This window comes from Thermobia domestica, chromosome 9 (assembly GCF_964235325.1).
Source record: "Thermobia domestica chromosome 9, izTheDome1.hap1.1, whole genome shotgun sequence".
Taxonomy (NCBI): domain Eukaryota; kingdom Metazoa; phylum Arthropoda; class Insecta; order Zygentoma; family Lepismatidae; genus Thermobia; species Thermobia domestica.
Genome location: NC_137462.1, coordinates 65,989,730 through 66,009,493, shown reverse-complemented (window position 1 = coordinate 66,009,493; position 19,764 = coordinate 65,989,730). Strand labels below are relative to the sequence as shown.

Below are 19,764 nucleotides of genomic sequence, written 5' to 3'. Positions count from 1 at the left end.
TGTAATTAGACAAAATCTGCTCGCCATGTAATTTTATAACAAAATGGCGAGTGTCTATTTACTTTATTTCATGGTTCTTCCATATTCATTTTCAAATGATCGGTGACAGTTGTCATCTAATAAAGTTGATGCGTTTGTTGCTTCTAGTACACAATGGCTTAGAGAAAGATGCAAAAAATGCATCAAATGTGGAAGATAAAATTAGAACACCTAAATGGCGCATGTCTAGCACATCTTGTGCTGTTAGGGAATCTGAACAAGTATGTATATAAAGGACGTATCTAGAACATGACAGATATATGTCCCATATGACGACATGAAAATAAATAACTGTTAGAGTGTGAAACTCAGCCAGGTATATAAATGCTATATTTGTGGTAAATAGTTGCAAATATCAATTAGGTGTAACAAGTTCCTAAAATTGTAAGTAGCTGAAGTACATACTCAGTACATGAACATCATATGTGCCAAGTGTCGGGTACCTAAAAAGTAGCTGAGGCACCTAAATGGCACATGCCTAACACATCTTGTGCTGTTAAGGATAGTTTCGATGGTGGGGTAAAGAAGAAGAAAAAGGTAACTTCATGCACGTGTATGACCGAAAAAGAAATTCAATACGAGAACGTAAAACCTATAGTGTTAGTTCACCCGTCTGAACCCGATTTACCAGATGAATTATGTGATAAAATGAGAATCATATATCCATCACAAGAAATAGAAGAAATGTATTATTTCAGACGCTATAATAGATATAATGGTGAAATAATCCCGGAAAATGATGATGACAGTGTTTCAAATATTAACTGTTTTGAAGTGGAAGCTAATGAGTACGAGTGTACTAGTGAAAGTATTAGTAATACGTGTATTATACAGTTATTTAGTATTATTATGTGAAGCGTGTTCTACCCTGAAATTTTTAAGGGTGGATCCAGCACTAACAGTCACTGTGTTTAAGCATTATTCTACTTTCAGTAAAATGATACGTAATTTTAGAATATTGTCACCTATATTCTCAGCAAAATTTTACACTAACTTCTTTTTGTAAGAAAAGAAAGAGTACAAGGGTAGTATAATATCAACTTTTCTACAGTATATCACGCATTTCTCTCCTACTGCAACCATAATATTCTTAAAAACGTGTTGTAATGTTTGTTAGGTTATAAAGTTTTAAATGTGGTCCGGGTCCAAAGGATCCCTCGCATGGGTGCGCCCTTGAATCAGTGCATTTTCCATACAAGGTTATATGTTGTTTTTCATTTAAAGTAATTGATTAAAGAAAAGTTTTAAAGTCTTTATATCATAAACTAAACACAATGTATCAACCTCAGTGATTCCCGTTCAATGAACAACAGTTCATCATTCCCTTACGTTGGTAATGTCTGTAGAAATCTAAAATAAAGTATTAAATACTTTCAGTTTCCTACCATATTCTTCGAAAACGATTATTTTTCTTCTAATGCACTGCTTCTTAAACACTAGTTCCTTCATATAGCATACAAAGAACTAAGATTATTTTTTCTAATATCAGTTTGTTTATTTCTTTTAAAGAAAACAATACATTACTCTCACTGACAATTCACTTGCCAGTAATCCAGTATTTTAGCTCTAACTATTATTTACATATCTTTGTTCAATGTTTGTAACCTATTAAATTCTCAATGTTACAATACTACGAATTAATCCGTTTATAAAATAATATTTACAGTTGATAGTTCAATTGCCTGTAATCCTTTGTAATTTCACAACTTACATCAAAGTATTTAGCCCTAATATATGAGGGCAAAATATGTTCTTCTATTCATACACAACTCAATGCATATGCTACAGTGCCTCACTGTTCATTTACAGGATTAAATAATTGTTTATCTTTCTTCAAAAACATTTCAACTAATTCTTTAATATAACAATCACACTCTGTAATATGCTCATATACCAGATTAATTTTTTTCTCCAGAGTATAAGTGTTTTTAATATTACAAGCTTTAAAATGCTTCTTTAAATAAAATTTGTAAATTTTCTTCCTCATTTCACGTTTAATTACAATCATCCACACCTTCTGTAATAATTCATAATCGTACTGCAGCAAATACGTGTGCTTTTGTTTTAATTTTCATTATGTTCAGAACATGCTTTCACATAATAATACTGAATTTGGTATGTACTCATTAAATAATTGTATAATACATGTATTACTAATACTTTCACTAGTACACTCGTACTCATTAGCTTCCACTTCAAAACAGTTAATATTTGAAACACTGTCATCATCACTTTCCGGGATTATTTCACCATTATATCTATTATAGCGTCTGAAACAATACACTTCTTCTATTTCTTGTGATGGATATATGATTCTCACTTTATCACATAATTCATCTAGTAAATCGGGCTCAGACGGGTGAACTAACACATTAGGTTTTACGTTCTCGCATTGAATTTCTTTTTCTCTAGGTGAAACATAAGCAATCTCCCAGCTAGTCATTTTTCTGCTCTTCAACAAAAACAAATCAAATACATTAATTTTTCAAATGTGATACATCTATTTATATACCTACTATAAAAGCTTTTGCGCATGTGTAAAACACATTTTTCCTTACATTTAATAGTATTCTATGCATTCTCCGCCTTATATTACAAATCAAATAATATTTTATTCGAATTTCCTGTTTAATAATATGTTTCAAGGCTATACAAAATAAATCTTATCCAAGAATAAATTCGTTAATATGATATCACCACGTATGTTCTTTTATTTTCCAAAAATATACTCGATGAACTTATATTCCATTTTAATATAATACATAAATGTATAATAGTAAATCATCAAATTATATATTTGTCTTATTATTGTTATTGGCAATATCTTCTACACATAATGTGCAAACTCTAATTCAAGCTAAAAAATCTTTTACTCACACTAAGGTTACTTTTAACGTACTTTCGTATATTCTTCTTGTACATTTTTACACCATATCAGTATATTTCCCTAAAATCTTTCTCTAGAAAAATTTTAACTAAAGTCGGCCTATATTCAGTCACACACAAGATCTCGGAAACGTTCAGTAATGTTTCATTTAATCAAAAACAAATGTCCATGGTTTTTTCTATAAATGGGTAATAATTCTTTACGAACCTCAATTTTTGTTACAATATATATATCTTTCCGTTCAAGCGATTCCATATCCAACAGCAAACAATCTTGCTTTAACTGTCCACCTTCCAAAAAACCGCATGCAATACAAATACAAATATCGTCTGGTTTCCAATATATTATACACTCTTTTATACAATCCAATGATGTACGTTCTGCAGTACACTCACATGGTAACTTCAAAAAGTCTTCCAACTCCCAGGAATTACTCACTGTTGGTGAAGGTGTAGGGGGTTATTCTTCTATTTCGTATCAACATCAAGTGACGGGAAAACTTCTGTTTCCAGTGGCGGAGATTGCAGGCTCACCATCGGTTGCAATGTTCCCGATAAAGACGTTACTACATCCGCGTTGGCCGGGGTACCTTCTATTTCCAATGCGGGTGATTGCGGAGTCACGTCCAGCAATGTTAAAAACTCTGTCCCCTGCATAAATATCGACTCTGTAAAATCACTTTCACCTCTTGAACTAAAATCCAAAGGTTTCAGTGAATCCATGCTTTAAAACCAATCTATAACTCCTTTACCCTAAAACACTGCTATATTTCAACAGCAAACAATTCACGAAAATAAGCTTTATTCTCCAGTGTCTCTACTATTTTTTATTTCCTTCACCACCTAGAAAGAACAATAAAACGAATTGAGAATTTGTTATTTGCTGTATTACGATTTCCAATTACAAAATATAAGAATAAAGTTTCCCTTTCAACTTTTTGTTTTAATCACTACTACATTTCATTCTTGGTAATATGTTCAAAGAATCTCGGGTCTATTTTTATTGCATTAGCTTTCGGCATGAAAATCCCTTAACTTTGATCTGCGGTAACGTTAAACGTTCTGTCCCCGTATAACCTCATTGTTACACTAGCGGTTATGAAACGGACCACAAAAGTTTACAATAATAATAATACTTACCCATATATAAGTCACAAGTTCGCACTGCAAGTAAACATTTAGCGTACGGTTCTCCACGTGGGACCATCCTAGTTCGATTCCCGGTGTAATGAATAATTTAGATTCCCTCTACCCTAAATATTATATTATACTATATCTTAGTCAAGTTATAGTTCCATAAAAGTATACCGAGTAATATGGTATTCAATGCCGGAAACTGCAATCAATTTTCGGTTAAAACAAACACTTCTTTTCCCTTATACTCCCGACAATTACAATATGTTTTACATGTATTTTATTTCCAATGTCACTTCCTATATAAAAATAAACAAGTATAAAACAAAAATGGAAATACTACAAAGTTAGTACCTACCAATAATCTTCTCTTCCAGTGTCTTCTACGTGTCAGTTTTCTTCTTCCAACACTATACTTGCGCTTCGTATCACTTATACGTTGTACGAATCATGCAAATGAATCGGTATTTATATAAGTCTAATAACCTTGAGAACAAACCAGAATCTTCCAGAGTATTCTTTCACCCATTTCAACGACCAAAATTCCTGAATATTCTCCAACGACTAACATCCGTTACATGTCATGCGCTGTTACATGTTATGGATATAAATGAAACAAACAATATATTACCTTTGGATACGTGTGTGATCTGTATATTTCAATTCTAAAAGTCTTTTTATATTCTGCTTGTCAACATTTCTTCAGGCGGAAAGCATTTATTATACGTGACATTTTCTTCCCATATACAACATCCGTACGCAGCTGCATATATTATCGTACTTCTTCTGTGTCATTTACTAGATCATTAATATGCGGAGGAAGGTGTATCAATTATTCAAACTGTCATACTATAAAAAGACCGCCCGTGAATGTAGCTACAACATATCATTTAAAAAAAACTGTCAAATGTGAAAATCTCCACGGAATATGTAATTCAAAGCTATTAATCACTGTGGAGAAGTTATACACTCATGAATATTCATGAGTGAGCAGAATTATACAACAACCTACTGAGAATACTCATGGGAATTTAAACTAAACGAGTGAGTTTGTTTCACAGTGTGCAACTACGGTAGGCTTCATCATTACATGAATTCAATACTCAAACGAAGCAGTACATCTATAACTAGGCTACTGGTTGCAATAGAGGAAATAAGAACAAAGATAAAACCTGTTCCTCGGATGCTGAATCCATATCAAAAGTCATTGCTCGCTATCACTTACTATTTTTGTTTTATTGCGATAAAGGCTGAAAAAGAAAATCGTTAAATTCAATCACTTCCGAATTGAATAGAGAGTTAAGGGAGGAGGTAGAACCCACTTCTAGGAAGCTTAACAGATTGTAAACCACTGCATTTCTATATCTCATCATTTTTAGTCTACGAAAATTTATACGGTATTTAAAAAGGAAGTAGCAAATGTCATCCATTTCCGGTTGTGTTAGAGTGCTGTGGGTTGTGATGGTACGTTTTTTGACATCCTAAATCGATAGCAGAAAGACTGCTTGTCGCTATATATTATAAGTTTTGCTCTACGGTTATAAATGTTAAAAGAAGAAATGGTAAATTAGAACCACTTCAGGATAGAATGGAAGGTTAAAGGAGGAAATACAACCTACTCTTGAGAAGTTGAATCGATTGCAAAACACTTAATCTGAATGTCTCACTGTTTTCGCTTTCCAGAAATCAGTATTGAAATCGAAAGTAGCAGCAAATTTCAATCGGTTACAATTTTTTGTAGAGTGTTACGGTTGAGGTAATATGGTCTGTTGAGACCCTTACTCGATTGCAGAAAACTGCTTGTCGCTATACAGCTGCTTGTTGACCGGCTTGTGCGAGGTCCATATAATTTTGGTTTACTGTCACAAGACTTTCTCTCTTCTTTGAACTTTCGCACCCACGAACGCACATTACATACATTCATAACACATGTCTTAATTTACTGGCGATTAATTTCAAGCAGTGTGACACCACGCAAATGGAGAACGATTACACCTTGTTCTTGTAATGAAAACGTCGCCATTTTCGAGTATCGTAAGTATCAAAAACAGTCATCACTCTCACCGTTGCCGATACAGTTCTGTGTGCCGTACGGTGCTGCCATCTCTGTCACGCATTGACAACGTATGCTTGTGTATTAAAACAAGCTGCATGTTTCTGATCTGTTACCAGTCCTAAGAAAAAAAAATGAGGTGTTTTAATTTGAATGCACCTCGTATAGACGCCTTTTATACCCACAATTATCTTGTAAATATTTGATCATGCAACTGACTTTTAAATTCATAAATCTTTCAGTTTAACGTTCCACGCTTATGTCCTTTATGCTAAAAGAAACGAATGATTAAGGAAACTGAATCATGATGAAAGAATATGTGGAAAAAGAATAGGGAGGAAGCGGGAATACCCCAAGAAAATGCAGGGACACGATGTTGTACACCACAAAATTTATCTGGTCGGGAATCGATCCAAGGAACCCCACACCTGTAGTAGGTGTTCTACCACTTTTTTTTTTTAAAGAACAAGTTAACTGACTCACCGAATGTGTCTCAGTAACTTACTTGAACTACTTATTACCAATTTTACTTGCTTTACTCTGTTAACTTGCTTTTTCCAATAACCCATAGGGACAGGGACGCGAACACAGAAACATCGAGGGCAGTTAAAATCACAATGGCTCTCCACTGGGAATCGAACCCGGGACTCATACACCAAAGACACAGATGCTAGCCACTAGACCAGCGGAGAGGGTACCACTGAGCCACCGTGCCCCCTTGATATACTAGAAATTAACGAAATTGAAATATCAAGTTTAATAGCTTACCTACGAGATGAATTTTTTTGAAGTTCCTGAAGCACTGAAGAGAAAATTGCTTTAACTCCATATAAATCTAAAAGAACAATAGTACATACTTATGAATTATAATATTATAAATAACATCTAAAGAAGTTAATTTATAGACAATACTATAAAATTAAAAGGAAATTTAATGGAAAAATAAATTTTGAAGGAGTTTTAGATCGGACAAATATATTGTTTAAAACATTGCCTGTATTTCAAATTTCTCACTCTTAATTGAATTTTTAATTATCTTATTTTGAGCGGGATGTAGATAGAGGATAAAGTATTTATCTATTATACCTCCTGAATACCTACTTTCATGGGTTCACACTAAAGAAACGCAGAGTTGTAAGCATTGCGTGTTAACAGCTGGACTTCCAGATTCAGATTGAAAACTTTTCCTCTCATACTTCAGTGTATTAGATCAAGAACCCTTTTCATTGCGGAAGTCCATCGTAACCACAAAGCCGAAGAACTTTGTTGTATTATATTCGCCACGAATTATCTCGATACCGACAACCGAAAAAAAGAGCATAGTTTTCTAATCGGGACATGTTGTTTTGGTTGTTTGGGAGTGGATAATACCAACTATGAGGATGATTCTTTGGAATAGCGTAAAGAAACAACATCTCAGAACTCTACCGCGCCAGAAACAGATTCCTTTCTTCATAGGATATCAAGAAGCACGCAACGTTTTCTCGTGTCTTTCCTAAGCCACAGTTTACTCATGTGCAACCAAGCGTCCGAATTGTATTATTTCTCAAGCTGGTAGAGTTGTTGGTAAATGGTTTCTGCAGTGCAACTGAATACTTCTCCGAATGTGTTTCGTTTTGATTTTTGGTCATTATATAAAAAGTGGACTGTAAATATTTGAAATGATGTTACACTTTAGCTTCAATTTTACACAAAAACAATTCAGTGCCAACCAGAAGTCCGCGTTGCACACCGCCATCGAACCCTCTCACAGTAACACTTGCCGTAATACGGGGTTACTTTGCACAAGATTTAAGCAATTTTAAAGAAAATCGCATTTAACTTACAAACGTAATGGTTTAGAGCACTGTATTTCAAATATATAATAGCTAGATATATGTGGAAAAGATTCGTGCAAGTTCATTAGTAAACATTCAGTATGACCATACTTATTGCAATATAAACTTTGGTGCAAAGTAACCCCATAGTAACCCCCGGCACAGGAACCACATTCTAATAGTTCAGTATATGTCGCACAAAAATGCCAACTCAGGAACAGAAAAAAATCCCCGTGAACTGATTTGCCTTAGTTATTCCTTATGTCCAAGAATATCATCCCAGCCATAATCAGTGTAAGATTTACGGGGTTTGAGACTTTCAGGCTGAAGCCCATAAAAATTGCATGATTTCTTTTTTAAATATCTAATGTTAGTCGTCATTCCTATGCGTATAAGGTGCAAGAACCTCCAAAAGTCTAGTGATTTCTAAAAAAAAAAAAAAAAAAAAAAAAAAAAAAAAAAAAAAAAAAAAAAAAAAAAAAACAAACGAAGCCTTTGTGAGTTAAGCTGCTCTCAAACTACTTTTCTGGATCCGCCTTTGTTTATAATTTATTTTCCAACAAGAAATTCATCCCGGCATCTACCTAAATTGAAAATTTACCTAAATTTAGAATAAGGAAGTATCAGTAATAATAATTTCCTATCTAAGCGGTATTTGGACTGGTGCAAAATAACCGTGAGTAGAAGCTGAAACCTTCTCTCAGTTTTACTTTTTTTATGACTTTAAAACGTTTCACATTTCAATTTCAACTATTATATCAAAGTCCCATTATACACAGTAATATTCTACGAAACTGACTTAACTTTGACGGATATTCTTGTACGTGATATCTTTCAAATTTTTACAGTGACTGCTTTCCATACCTCTATAACAACGAACCCTCCCAGTAATTAGAACTGATGTTAACCGCCAACATTATAGCCAAATCTTACGGTGGCAGCTGAAACCTCCTCTTTGTTGTTCATGGTTTTACCGACAGAGGACTGTGAAACTCTTTTCATATTTTTGAGCAAAGAAACCCCGATGTGCAAAGTAACCCCGTCTTACGGTACTAACTACTTTCTTTTCAGTGTTACCAAATATTATGTTCTAATATAACAAACTTAAACAAAACATTGCTAAAATTTACATAAAACCCAACATGCCCCCGTCCTTTAAGTCTTCACTTCAATATATACATTCACATATTATAATTACAATTCACGATTCATTCAATTGTTTATTCAAAAGGCAAGACCAAGACTTTTACAATAGGGTGTCTTACATTTTCCTTGTGCTCTACGTACAGTTGCCACACGTACCAATCCATCAATACCCATATGAACCTTTGTGATTCTACCTAGTTTCCATTGCTCCGGTAGCAAATGATTATGTTCAATTTGGTAAAAACCGTCTGCTAAAGTGCATGTCCATATTTTATAACAAACATAGTTTAATTTTATTCTACTTTTGTATCCATTCACACACGAATGGATAAAAAAATCGATAATCGAATTGGATACACTAACACCATTTTGGTTATCTGATGCTTGTACATCGTATACAAATGGAATTCTGGTATGTGCGTTTTGTTTCTTTACATATATCAGCTGACTGAAACTTGCGGAATACGCCATCTTACGTATGGAAAACTCGAATCGAACGCTACAATCGAGAGTACACTCGAATCAATACTGCGACATAGGAAAGGACACCTCTAGGTCTATATATTATCTCAATGGAACAGGCATAGATTTGTAGATATTTCTTACCATTATTGTAATATCCAAGGAAAGTGTTTTGCCATCCGGCATCGAGATGTGTTCCAGCAATTAAATGGACATTGAGCACATTTGGTTTCCATCTAGGACATGCCTGAAAAGAATAAAAGTTTCTATCATCAATAGGAATCGACGCAATGTCGTGATGACTTAGTTCTGTCAATTCATTTTTTAACACAAGAACTTTGTTCTAAGAATTTACATCATATTTAAGCATATCGGTGTTTTACGATAAGTTTTGCGTACCACAGGTACTCTCTTTAGGATAACGAAAATGAATGATTAATGAAACTGAATTATGATTAGATACTTGATTGGGATTAAATATAGGATGAAATAGAAGAACCTTGAGGAAATCCACAACTACGATGTTCTACAACACAAACTCTGTGAAGCATTGTACGATAGTTTCGACAGTTGCTCGACTAGTATTCTTAAAAGTATCAATGTATTATACTCTCGTCTGGCTTTTTCTACAATCGTCAAGATACTAGATTCTCATAGGATATCTTTTCAGCAGAAAAAAGCACATTAAATTCCACTATCTTAATGTACTAATGATATGCTCAGTGCCGTGTCGTGAAAGGGGCGAACGGAGCGACGGTGTAGTAAGAGGGCACAAAATTCGGGAGGAAAAACGAAAAGAAGGAAGGAAAAAAAGAGAGGAAAAATTACTTGCAATATTTTAGATGAACAACAGTATTTTTCAATCTAATAATTAATTTGACCAGCTCCACCCGTCTATTTACACCTGAATCACTAGGGAGGGAAAGTATATGGGCACATATATAAAATGGAAGGGAAAACGTAATAAAAGTGATCAAAATCAAGGAAAAGCAGGGTTTATTTTTGAAAATCATATTGCGACGGTGACGCTTCGTGCCTGGTCAGTCGACCACACTCTTATGTAGGAGCGCTGTCGTATATTCTCGTCCCGGGCGCTGATTGTCCATGGCACGGCACTGGATATACTAGTGGAGTAACTAGTGAAGTTTGTTGGAAATAATAACAAAATCAAGACAACGCAAATTTCTACCATTCTCTCCCTGCAATACAGCGTTTTATTCAAAACATGAAACCCACATTGTGTTTAAACTACACCGTTTGATAATCCTCTTGTTAGACGTCAAATAGTAAATGGGGTAGATGTTCAAGATGAGTCGATATTTCCTGGACACCTTTCTCCGAATGATGAATTCGTAGTGGCCAACACCTTCTCCGAAAGGAAGGACGTATTGGACACTACGAATTCATCATTGTACGTCACGATATGTATACTATATTTGACGATACTTCTGGTTTATCGTCAATATTTTCAAATCTACCATAATGGATTGAAATCATTTGTCTTTCAAAATAGAAGGAGATCCATGTAAAAGTATCTTCAGTGTTACAAAGTCACACATTTTACCAATTACAAGTTATAGATGTTCCTATATATCATATATTTTTTCTCTGTATCCAACGGTTAAAACCTCAAGTTAAAAAAATCCTCTCCCAACTAAGACGGAATTTTCAAAATCATGTAACTGAATTAGGTATTTGCATTCCCTATATCAGAGATCTTCCCTCCATATGACGCAATTAATAACTGTACAGCTAACGGTTGAAAGAAAAAGGCATCTTCCCATCGCACGAAAAGTGGCTCCGTGATGAATTTGTAGTAAAGAGAACAAACCCGAATCGAACACCAATCTATGCACTATTGGCTGTTTCAAGACCTATCAATTTGTATTAGACGTGGGTGAGCATGTAACGCAAAACCATAGCGCATGATGCTAGACCGAAGTGGGGATATAAATATAGGCCTAAACGTTGACACCTTGTTGGCATTGGGGTATCTAGGATCTTGCTTGGGGGGAGAAAAATGACCACTTACTTCTGAGAGTTGCAAGAACATTATAGAAGATGTTGTTATAAACATTTTTGTCCTTATATTATTACTCATTCTTGCCTCATTGCCATCCCTTCAAATTCTTTAGTTCTCTCTTTTACCTTTAGATTTGTGGTGTTTCACATGCCTTCTATATCAGTCCCGTTTCTTGATTCTTTTATACCTGTTTTCTCCCTTAATTTTCAAGAACATAAGTTCAATGTGCTTTTACGCGACATTGTAATGTAATTAAGTTCAATGAAAATTCATTACATCAGAAATTTGTTTAAACTTTATTTACTATGTTCTCTTACTACTAAATAACATCTTGACCCGTGACCCGGAGGCGGTCAGACCCATGACTCGGTGCAAACGAACGACATTATAGCACATTGGGAGTATATGTGAGGCTACTAATACAATTCTCACCAACATTATTCTCTCTTTCTCTTATGAGGATTGTCAAAGTTTAATCAATCAGTAAATTTGCCGTTTAGACTATAAAAGATACCCCTGAGCTCAAACCGTATTTTGTTATATGCATTTGTGTACGTACGTACGAGAAGAGTTACGTTTCCACCCCAGTGTTTTCGGGAATTACTGTCGTTTCTACAGGTCGACTTCAAGGCATTCTGCTTCTAACTTGACCAAAAACTGCATTTTCGTAAATTAATGTATGTCGACAATTGAGTCATTCTCAATAATAAAGAATAAAATAAGCACTTTGTTAATCAAATTTTCTATTGCTTAAAAAATAGGAAGATTAATTAAATACACTTTAAATTTGTGATTGTTCTTTTCCTGTTCTTGTTTAGTTCATTCTGCAGGTGCTTGGAAAGAATTCTGTGTCTTGGATACAACGGTTTGAACCCAGTACTAAGGGACAGGGAGCAATATTTTTAGACGGATAATCTAAGAGTTACTCTAAGTATTTTTCCTAATTGTACACCATAAATGCAGATATATATATTAAGTATATATGATGAAACGTTGGTTTTACCAGTCTTATATACAATGCCAGATAAAACAAAGCGAACATACAACCAACTGTTTACTTTCCTTAAAATGTTGTCGGGCCAGAATGAATCTCGAGTGCTGAAAGTGAATTCTGAACTTGCTGCAATTAATTATTTGCGTGCGGTGCTTCCTATTTCACAGGTTTTCGGCTGCCATTATCATTTCAACCAGAGCATCTGGTGGAACGTTCAGAATATAGGTCTCATCGAAAAATACCTCCATAATGAAGATGTACTCTACCATGTTCGTATGCGTAGTGCATTAGCATAATACCATCAAGCAGGATCGATGAAGGTTGGCTCATCGTCATGGAGGCTGTCAATCTGACCACAAAATCACAGAGTTCAAGGATTATATCATTGAAAAATAGATGGATAATCCAGACATTCCAAGAGAAATATGGAACTACAATGGTCAAAGGCACTAAACAAACAACTCAGTGGAGAGTTGACTAACTTAAACTGCAGCATATCTAAGAGTACACCACATATCTCAAAGCTTGTGAGTGTACTAAAAGCAGATATGATGTCCAGTTTTCATGCTTCTGTTTAACAAGGCTTAGACTGTAATTTGGAAAGCGCAGAAAATCAACTTACATTCGTCCTTGAGAAGCTAGGAAATGGTGGAGACCGTTAAAAATTACTTGAGAAGCTTAAGCTATCCCCAAAAGCTAAGATAATGAACTATGAATTGTACAAAATGGATTGATGATGTGTAGAAGTATGGAATTTCCACCTTAACGACTGTAATAAAATACCTATCGATTATAATAAAATTACAATATTAAACAATACCGACATTTAAAATGTCCACTGTTTATAGTTTCAGAATTTTCCAGTAGTCTTTTATAAATTATTTGATATTTGTTTTAATGAATTAATCAAGAGTTATTATGTACTTACATCGAAGCCACAACATGTGGAATGGCAGGTACCAATTAGTGCTATGATTATTAACAGAAAATAAAGCCGGGGCTTCATTGGCATTATTGCATGTTCTCCAATAACATTAAAGACATAAAGCCTGAAAAAAGTACAAGTTTAACGCTAACATTATTTATGAAACGACTGAAGTTCAAGTTATTATCAATTGTATAACGGTGAACAAACGTTGCTTTCATTTAGCAAAGAAAATACATGATTTCACACTTTCAATCAGATACACAAGGCTGAGTCATCTAGTAGACAACATACCTGTATTTATTAGAGTACAATTAAAGCAGATTAGAACTCAAAGCATAGTCTCTCCTGTCGTGTTAGAGTGTCTGCAGCCATCTTCCTGCAACTTTCTGCCTCTCACTCCCAACACAAAAACTATAACATATTTAAAATTTGGCAGTACTAAAACAACTCTTACGAACCTGCTCTTGAAACTGGTCATATATACACTACAGGTTTCATTCATTTACATGAGCAATGTTTATTATATTTAAAATTTACTTGGGGTGTGATAGTTTCTGAATTAATATTACAATTGAAGTAGTAGATTCCTACTACTTCCGGTTTTTAGTAGAGAGATTAGAATGAGGATCAAATTTATTCTTGGGACACTTAGCTAGTTGCAGGAAACCGCAATCTATTACCGTTTTTACTCTATAGCAATCAACATTAAAACTGAAAATGATCTATTTCTTTCATTTCGAGTTTCAATAACGCTTTAAGACAGAAGATGACACTTACTCTTAGAATACCAAATCTATTTTCGAAAGAGTCTCAGACTCTCGCATTTCTTATTAGTTTTGTTCGATGTAGATCACCATTTTAACTAAAAGTTGTAGTGAGTTTCTATCCAGAAATGGATTTAGATTTGATGAAATCCTAAACTATTGAAAGTAAAGGTGCCCATGATACTTCCAGCAATCTTTTGTCAATGAATACACTGCAGTCTGCAGCTGGATGCTACATGTCATGTAACCAGTCCATAAATAAGGATAGATACACTATGTGCAGAAATGAGTAAACTAGTGATATTATTTTTGGGAGCAGGCTATTAGGAAGGAGAATCATTACTTTCATTATAGGAGTTTACACAACACAAGATAATATTGATGTATGTTAGTATTATAACTATTTCTTTATCCCATAGTTTGGAAATATACATACACTTTTTCTGTACATTTTTGGGGCCACGAAGAGAGTAGGACCCTTGGTTAACGTATACGTTAATCTGGCAGTATTTCTGTCTTTTGTGGTTTCAGTAAATTGTTAAGAATGAAGGTGAAATATATTCTTGGGGCACTTAATCGATTGCAATTAACATTTTTTTACTTTCGGGTGCCGTAAGAAGAGAAGACATGTCAGTGATCATGAAAAAAGAACGAATTAGAGTTTTCAACGGATATATACGTTTTATGTCCCATACATAACTATAAATCTAATTTTTCAACATCTTTCCGTCTGTTCGTCCTGATGTGTACTCATCTAGAGGCGATACCGTTCAGAGTATCGAAACCAAATTTTAAACTTAAGGTTTTTATGTGATTATCCGGGTCATTTTTGTTTCAAATTTTCTTCCTACCCCTAAAAATAAGGGTAGCTAACTTAACCCCTTACACTAAAATGACGAGTCTAACTTGTCATGGCCTCCCGGTGCCAAATCGCACAATGACGAGCTACACTCGTCATAAAATTTAAACTATTGTAGCATCACATGGGGTAACTATATTGATGTTTCGAAAGTGATATAATGATAAACCAACTATAATACACTTTTATACCTTATACTTCAAGAAATTTGATGCAACGGAAGGAGGGACAGGAAATTCAGAAAATAAATCGTAGTGGAAGGGGTTAAGGGTAAATTTTAAAAAGTACGACTTTCTCAAAAACGGCTCTAATGATTTTGTTTATATTTCATAAATCAATTTTCCGAAAACAACACTATCATGGTATTATAAGTCATTTCTCTGGGAACAATCGAGAATGGGAAATTTATTTTTGGGGTGAGTTTTCTTTCGGATAATTTTCTCAAAAACAACTTGGGCAATTTTGTTTGTAGTTCATAAATAAGTAATCTCATAATATGGTATAATTTAGTTGCCATTAAAAAAAACTACGATAGTTTATTCTTGGGAGTGTTTTTTTTCGGACGATTTTCTCGAAAACGACTCAGTTTTCTCGTATTCATATTTCGTAAATAAATTTTCAGTATTCATCTGACAATATACACTAAGTGCTCACTGAATTGCAACCACCCCTCCACACAAGAAAGTGTGGCCAGCAGTCGAGCTGATTACATCAGTACCGCCAGTAGCGTACCCAGGAATTTATTTCGGGGGGGGGTTCAAACTAAATATGAAGCTATTTTATATTAAAATTGCTAAAATTGCCCCTAAAATTAGGCAAAATTTTTAAAAAGTCGAAATTTCGGGGGGGGGTCCGGACCCCCGTGTCCCCCCCCTTCCGTACGTCCCTGAGTACCGCGACTAGTAATATTGCAGAGAAAGAACACATTCGAGGCTAACTGTTATAGTGCAAGGCGGGCAGAATTTATCCGCATTCCGATAGGGCATGATTGTGGGTAGGCCTACCCGATCATTAGGTGCGTCAATAACCTGCAATACTTGTTGGATGCCCCCGTTCCTGTATAGTGAAGGTGAACAAGGAGTGGCAAGAAAGTGAGGTAACGGTCTGCAAGAACTACAGGGCCTCCACGGAACTTGCAGGGACGTACGGAAGCTCAAAACGTGGGGCGGGCTTAGCGTCAAACAGCTCGTGACAGCCATACAGGCGATTTTGGTCATATTTCATTATTATTCTTAGAAGATTACATAAATCACTTCTATGAGACTATCCACAAGAAACAATTTACTCTTGGAGCGTTTTTCTTTTAAAGTTTTGTAAAATACAACTCATGTCATATTATTTAATAATCAAACATTTTCATTAATAATCCTAACAAATGGAATACGTTTCTTGTTTTGGAAAAATTTACAACGGTTAGTTTACTTTTGGGAATAAGTTTTCTTTTGGTGAAGTGTTCCAAAAACGCTTTAGAATTTTGTTTGTAGTTTACAAGAAAATGTTTCATTAATAACTGCAGCACTACATAATTTAGTTTATGGAATTGTAGAGAGAAAGTTTAGTGTGGTGATCCGTACCTTTTATTTCCTATCTTTTAACGTTTGTGCTCTACAGGGATCAACGTTAAAACCAGAAATGGTTGTTGTTCTCCGCAACTCCTGCCACATGGATCATCTCTATCAAAGATCTGCTTCCTAAGTTTAGGGGAAAGTCGGCTGGTATCGGACAGCGGGTGGTATCGGACAAAAGCAGTTTTCGTTATTTCCTGCTTAAGGCGGCGCCTGTCAAGCATACAGTGAGTTGATCGGAATGAACTAGCCAAGCTCACGCCATAGTGGATGTGTCCGATGAACGGTGTATCTCGTGCTTCAAGGTTTTTGTATTTTTACTAGTGATCAGGTGCACGGAGATAGATTTGTGTGGCTCCAACTTATTACAAAGTAAGTGCATTGATATATTATTGCTATCACAGCATTTATTAGAGTGTATATATACTATAATTTGGGCATATAGTTGCATTCGTGTTATTACATGCCAGTAGATAGACATTCATAAGTTGCAAGTCTTTCGGCTGGTATCGGACAGAATGGAATCGGATGGTATCGGACAAAACACTGGTAAGTAAACCTGGCGTTTTTAATGGTTTCTGGCTTTCTCAGGAAACCATGGGAAAAATACATGGCAATTAGGATGAAGAAAATATGAAGTTGGCCATGGACAAAGTTATTTCCAAAGAAGCACGTGCGGCCAGTGATAGATATGGTGTTCCTTAGAGTACATTAGGAGATCGTGTCGAAAAACTGTCGAAAAGGAAAAAGGCAACAGCTAAGGCTCCCTGCACGGATAACAAAGGCACATTTAGTAGAACGTGACCAAGAAGAAATATTATACAATCATGTAAAGGTTTTGTATAGTTAACTAGTCTAATGCCACTAAGAATACCAGGATTTTTACAACTATATTACAAACTAGCTGAAAAACTAAACATTTTAATCTGCGAGGGGTCTTTTGATGATTGGATACACCGCAATATGTGTAAAGACTTGGTCCATGAGCAATGCAAATTTTGAAGGCAGACTGTTTTATCATTGTGATTTGTGTCAGAATAAAAAATAACAACTCTTGATGAGATTAAGAATTTTAAGATCTATTTTTTACTTTTATTTTAGACTGTATTTCAAAACGTAATAAAACTGTATTTTGTGTGTAAGAACTCCTGTAAGTAAACAGCTAATATTTGCAATGTGTTGTGTTATTAAAGTATCTCAAAAGAGCAATTCCCTACAGTTTTATGTTTGTCCGATACCACCCTCCACTTTATAGGAACGCTAATTTGTGTTACCCTTGATTTCTTTACAAAAATATATGTTATTAGCTTTTACCTGTCAAATCACCTTTAACATGTCGTGTTTAAGATACCAAGGTATCATTTTGTGCATTAAGTAATTTGATATAGCTATTTTTCAGCCTGACAGACTAAATAAAGCTAAGGTGTCCGATACCAGACGACCTTCCCCTAAGCTCTCTACATCCTTGCCGAAATGGATAGTGGATCCATCAAGTAATTCTTGAAGTTTTATGTCTGCTGGTCGGACACATTGAAAGACATAGTAAATGTACACGTATAATGGAGAATTGGAAAACCATACTCTTTAAAAATGAACAGATGAACTGCATTAACAGATTTATGTTTGTAATGTCTGTACACCAAATACTTGAAAGGACATGAACACGTCATCCGGACATCCGAATCAGGGCCACTCCAGATGGGTCCAAAGTTGATGGGAGGGATTTATGGAGGGAATTTTCCCGACATTCTCCCAATTTTCCCTGTTCAAGTACATTATGGCCTCTATACATAGCATCTCTGGAAAGCTTGTTTTATTTATTTATTTATTTATATATTGAACAAATTCCCAGATACAGCATAATTGTGCCATTTTACACAGGGAAATGTCAACAAGCGGGAAAAAAAAGAAAAAAGAAAAATAATAAAAAAAATAACAATAGTAACATCAATAGTATTAACAAAGAGTCCACAAGTAATATTATTTGGCGAGCACGCGTTTTATTGCTCTTTCAAACACCGGGTAGCTCGAAAAAATGTCCACCTCACTAGTTAGATTATTATAATAGGTCGGTACTCGGTGAAAAAAGACCTCTGTATAATTGTCAACCTAGGGCGTGCAAGATGGAATAGGTGGGTATTCCAGGTTTTGCGGGAAGGGACATGTAAGAATAGTTGTTGAATTAGGGTTTCTGATCTTAGGTTCCCATTAACAACCTTATGAAGAAACCTCAAATCAGAGTTATTTCTGCGTACTTCCGGCGTCTGGATATTAAGATATCGCAAAAGTTCCTCCTTAGGTAATATTCGAAGTGCGAGAACACGAAAACGTACTATTGCAATGAAGAAATTGAGAACAGACTCAAGTCTATAGAGATGTGTAGGTGCATCCATGGCCCGTATGGGAGAGCAGTATTCGATCTTGGGTGCTATTAGAGATTTATAGAATGTTGTTAATGATGCCACAGTACGTAGTTCAGTGAATCGATAAAGAAGCCCAGCATACGCATTGATTTCTTAAGTATTAAGGAGATGTGGTCAGAGAACGAGAGTTTCGAATCGAAGATGACATCAAGATCATTATGACTGGCAGAATGTGTTATAGGGGAATCGTTAATATGATATTTCGAGGGAACAAGAGACTTTTTCAGAGTAATTGTAAAATTGTCACATTTCTTACTAAGTTTCAATTGCCACATTTCACACCAGTCTACAAAGTAATTTATGTCTTCCTGTAGGGCAATTGTGTCATGGAAACATGATATTTCTCTATATAATTTGCAATCGTCAGCAAAAAGCAAAAGGCCACTAGGATTATGCTAAAGAGTTGACTTGATTTTGAGCTTAACGTCCCGTTCAGCAGCGAGGCTATATGAGACGTAGACCTACTGATTAACGTGGAATCCGAACCAGTTGAGCTCCCGCCGGGAATTGAAACAGGGTCTCCCGCGCCAAAGGCGCGTACGTTAACCGCTTAGCCACGAAGGAGCTCTTTTATGCTGAAGAGAATGAATTACATGACTTTCCGATGAACAGGTTGAAGCAATAGCTATTTCACAGGGAGTCTACGATTTGCTTTATACTAACAGGGTTCA

The 19,764-nt window shown here is 35.2% G+C and overlaps 1 protein-coding gene across 1 annotated transcript in view; it reads right to left on the bottom strand.

Annotated features, from left to right (window-relative positions):
- Positions 1-13,598, bottom strand: part of LOC145660855 (lysosomal alpha-mannosidase-like) — a 166,436-nt gene extending 152,838 nt beyond the window's left edge. The window contains exons 1-3 of the mRNA XM_081726279.1: positions 13,483-13,598; positions 9,682-9,784; positions 6,881-6,947 (exon numbers count right to left, since the gene is read on the bottom strand). Of these exons, the coding sequence (XP_081582405.1) occupies positions 6,881-6,947; positions 9,682-9,784; positions 13,483-13,566 (254 nt within the window). The 5' untranslated portion in view covers positions 13,567-13,598. The remainder of the gene's footprint in view (positions 1-6,880; positions 6,948-9,681; positions 9,785-13,482) is intronic.
- Positions 13,599-19,764: the final 6,166 nt, after the last annotated feature.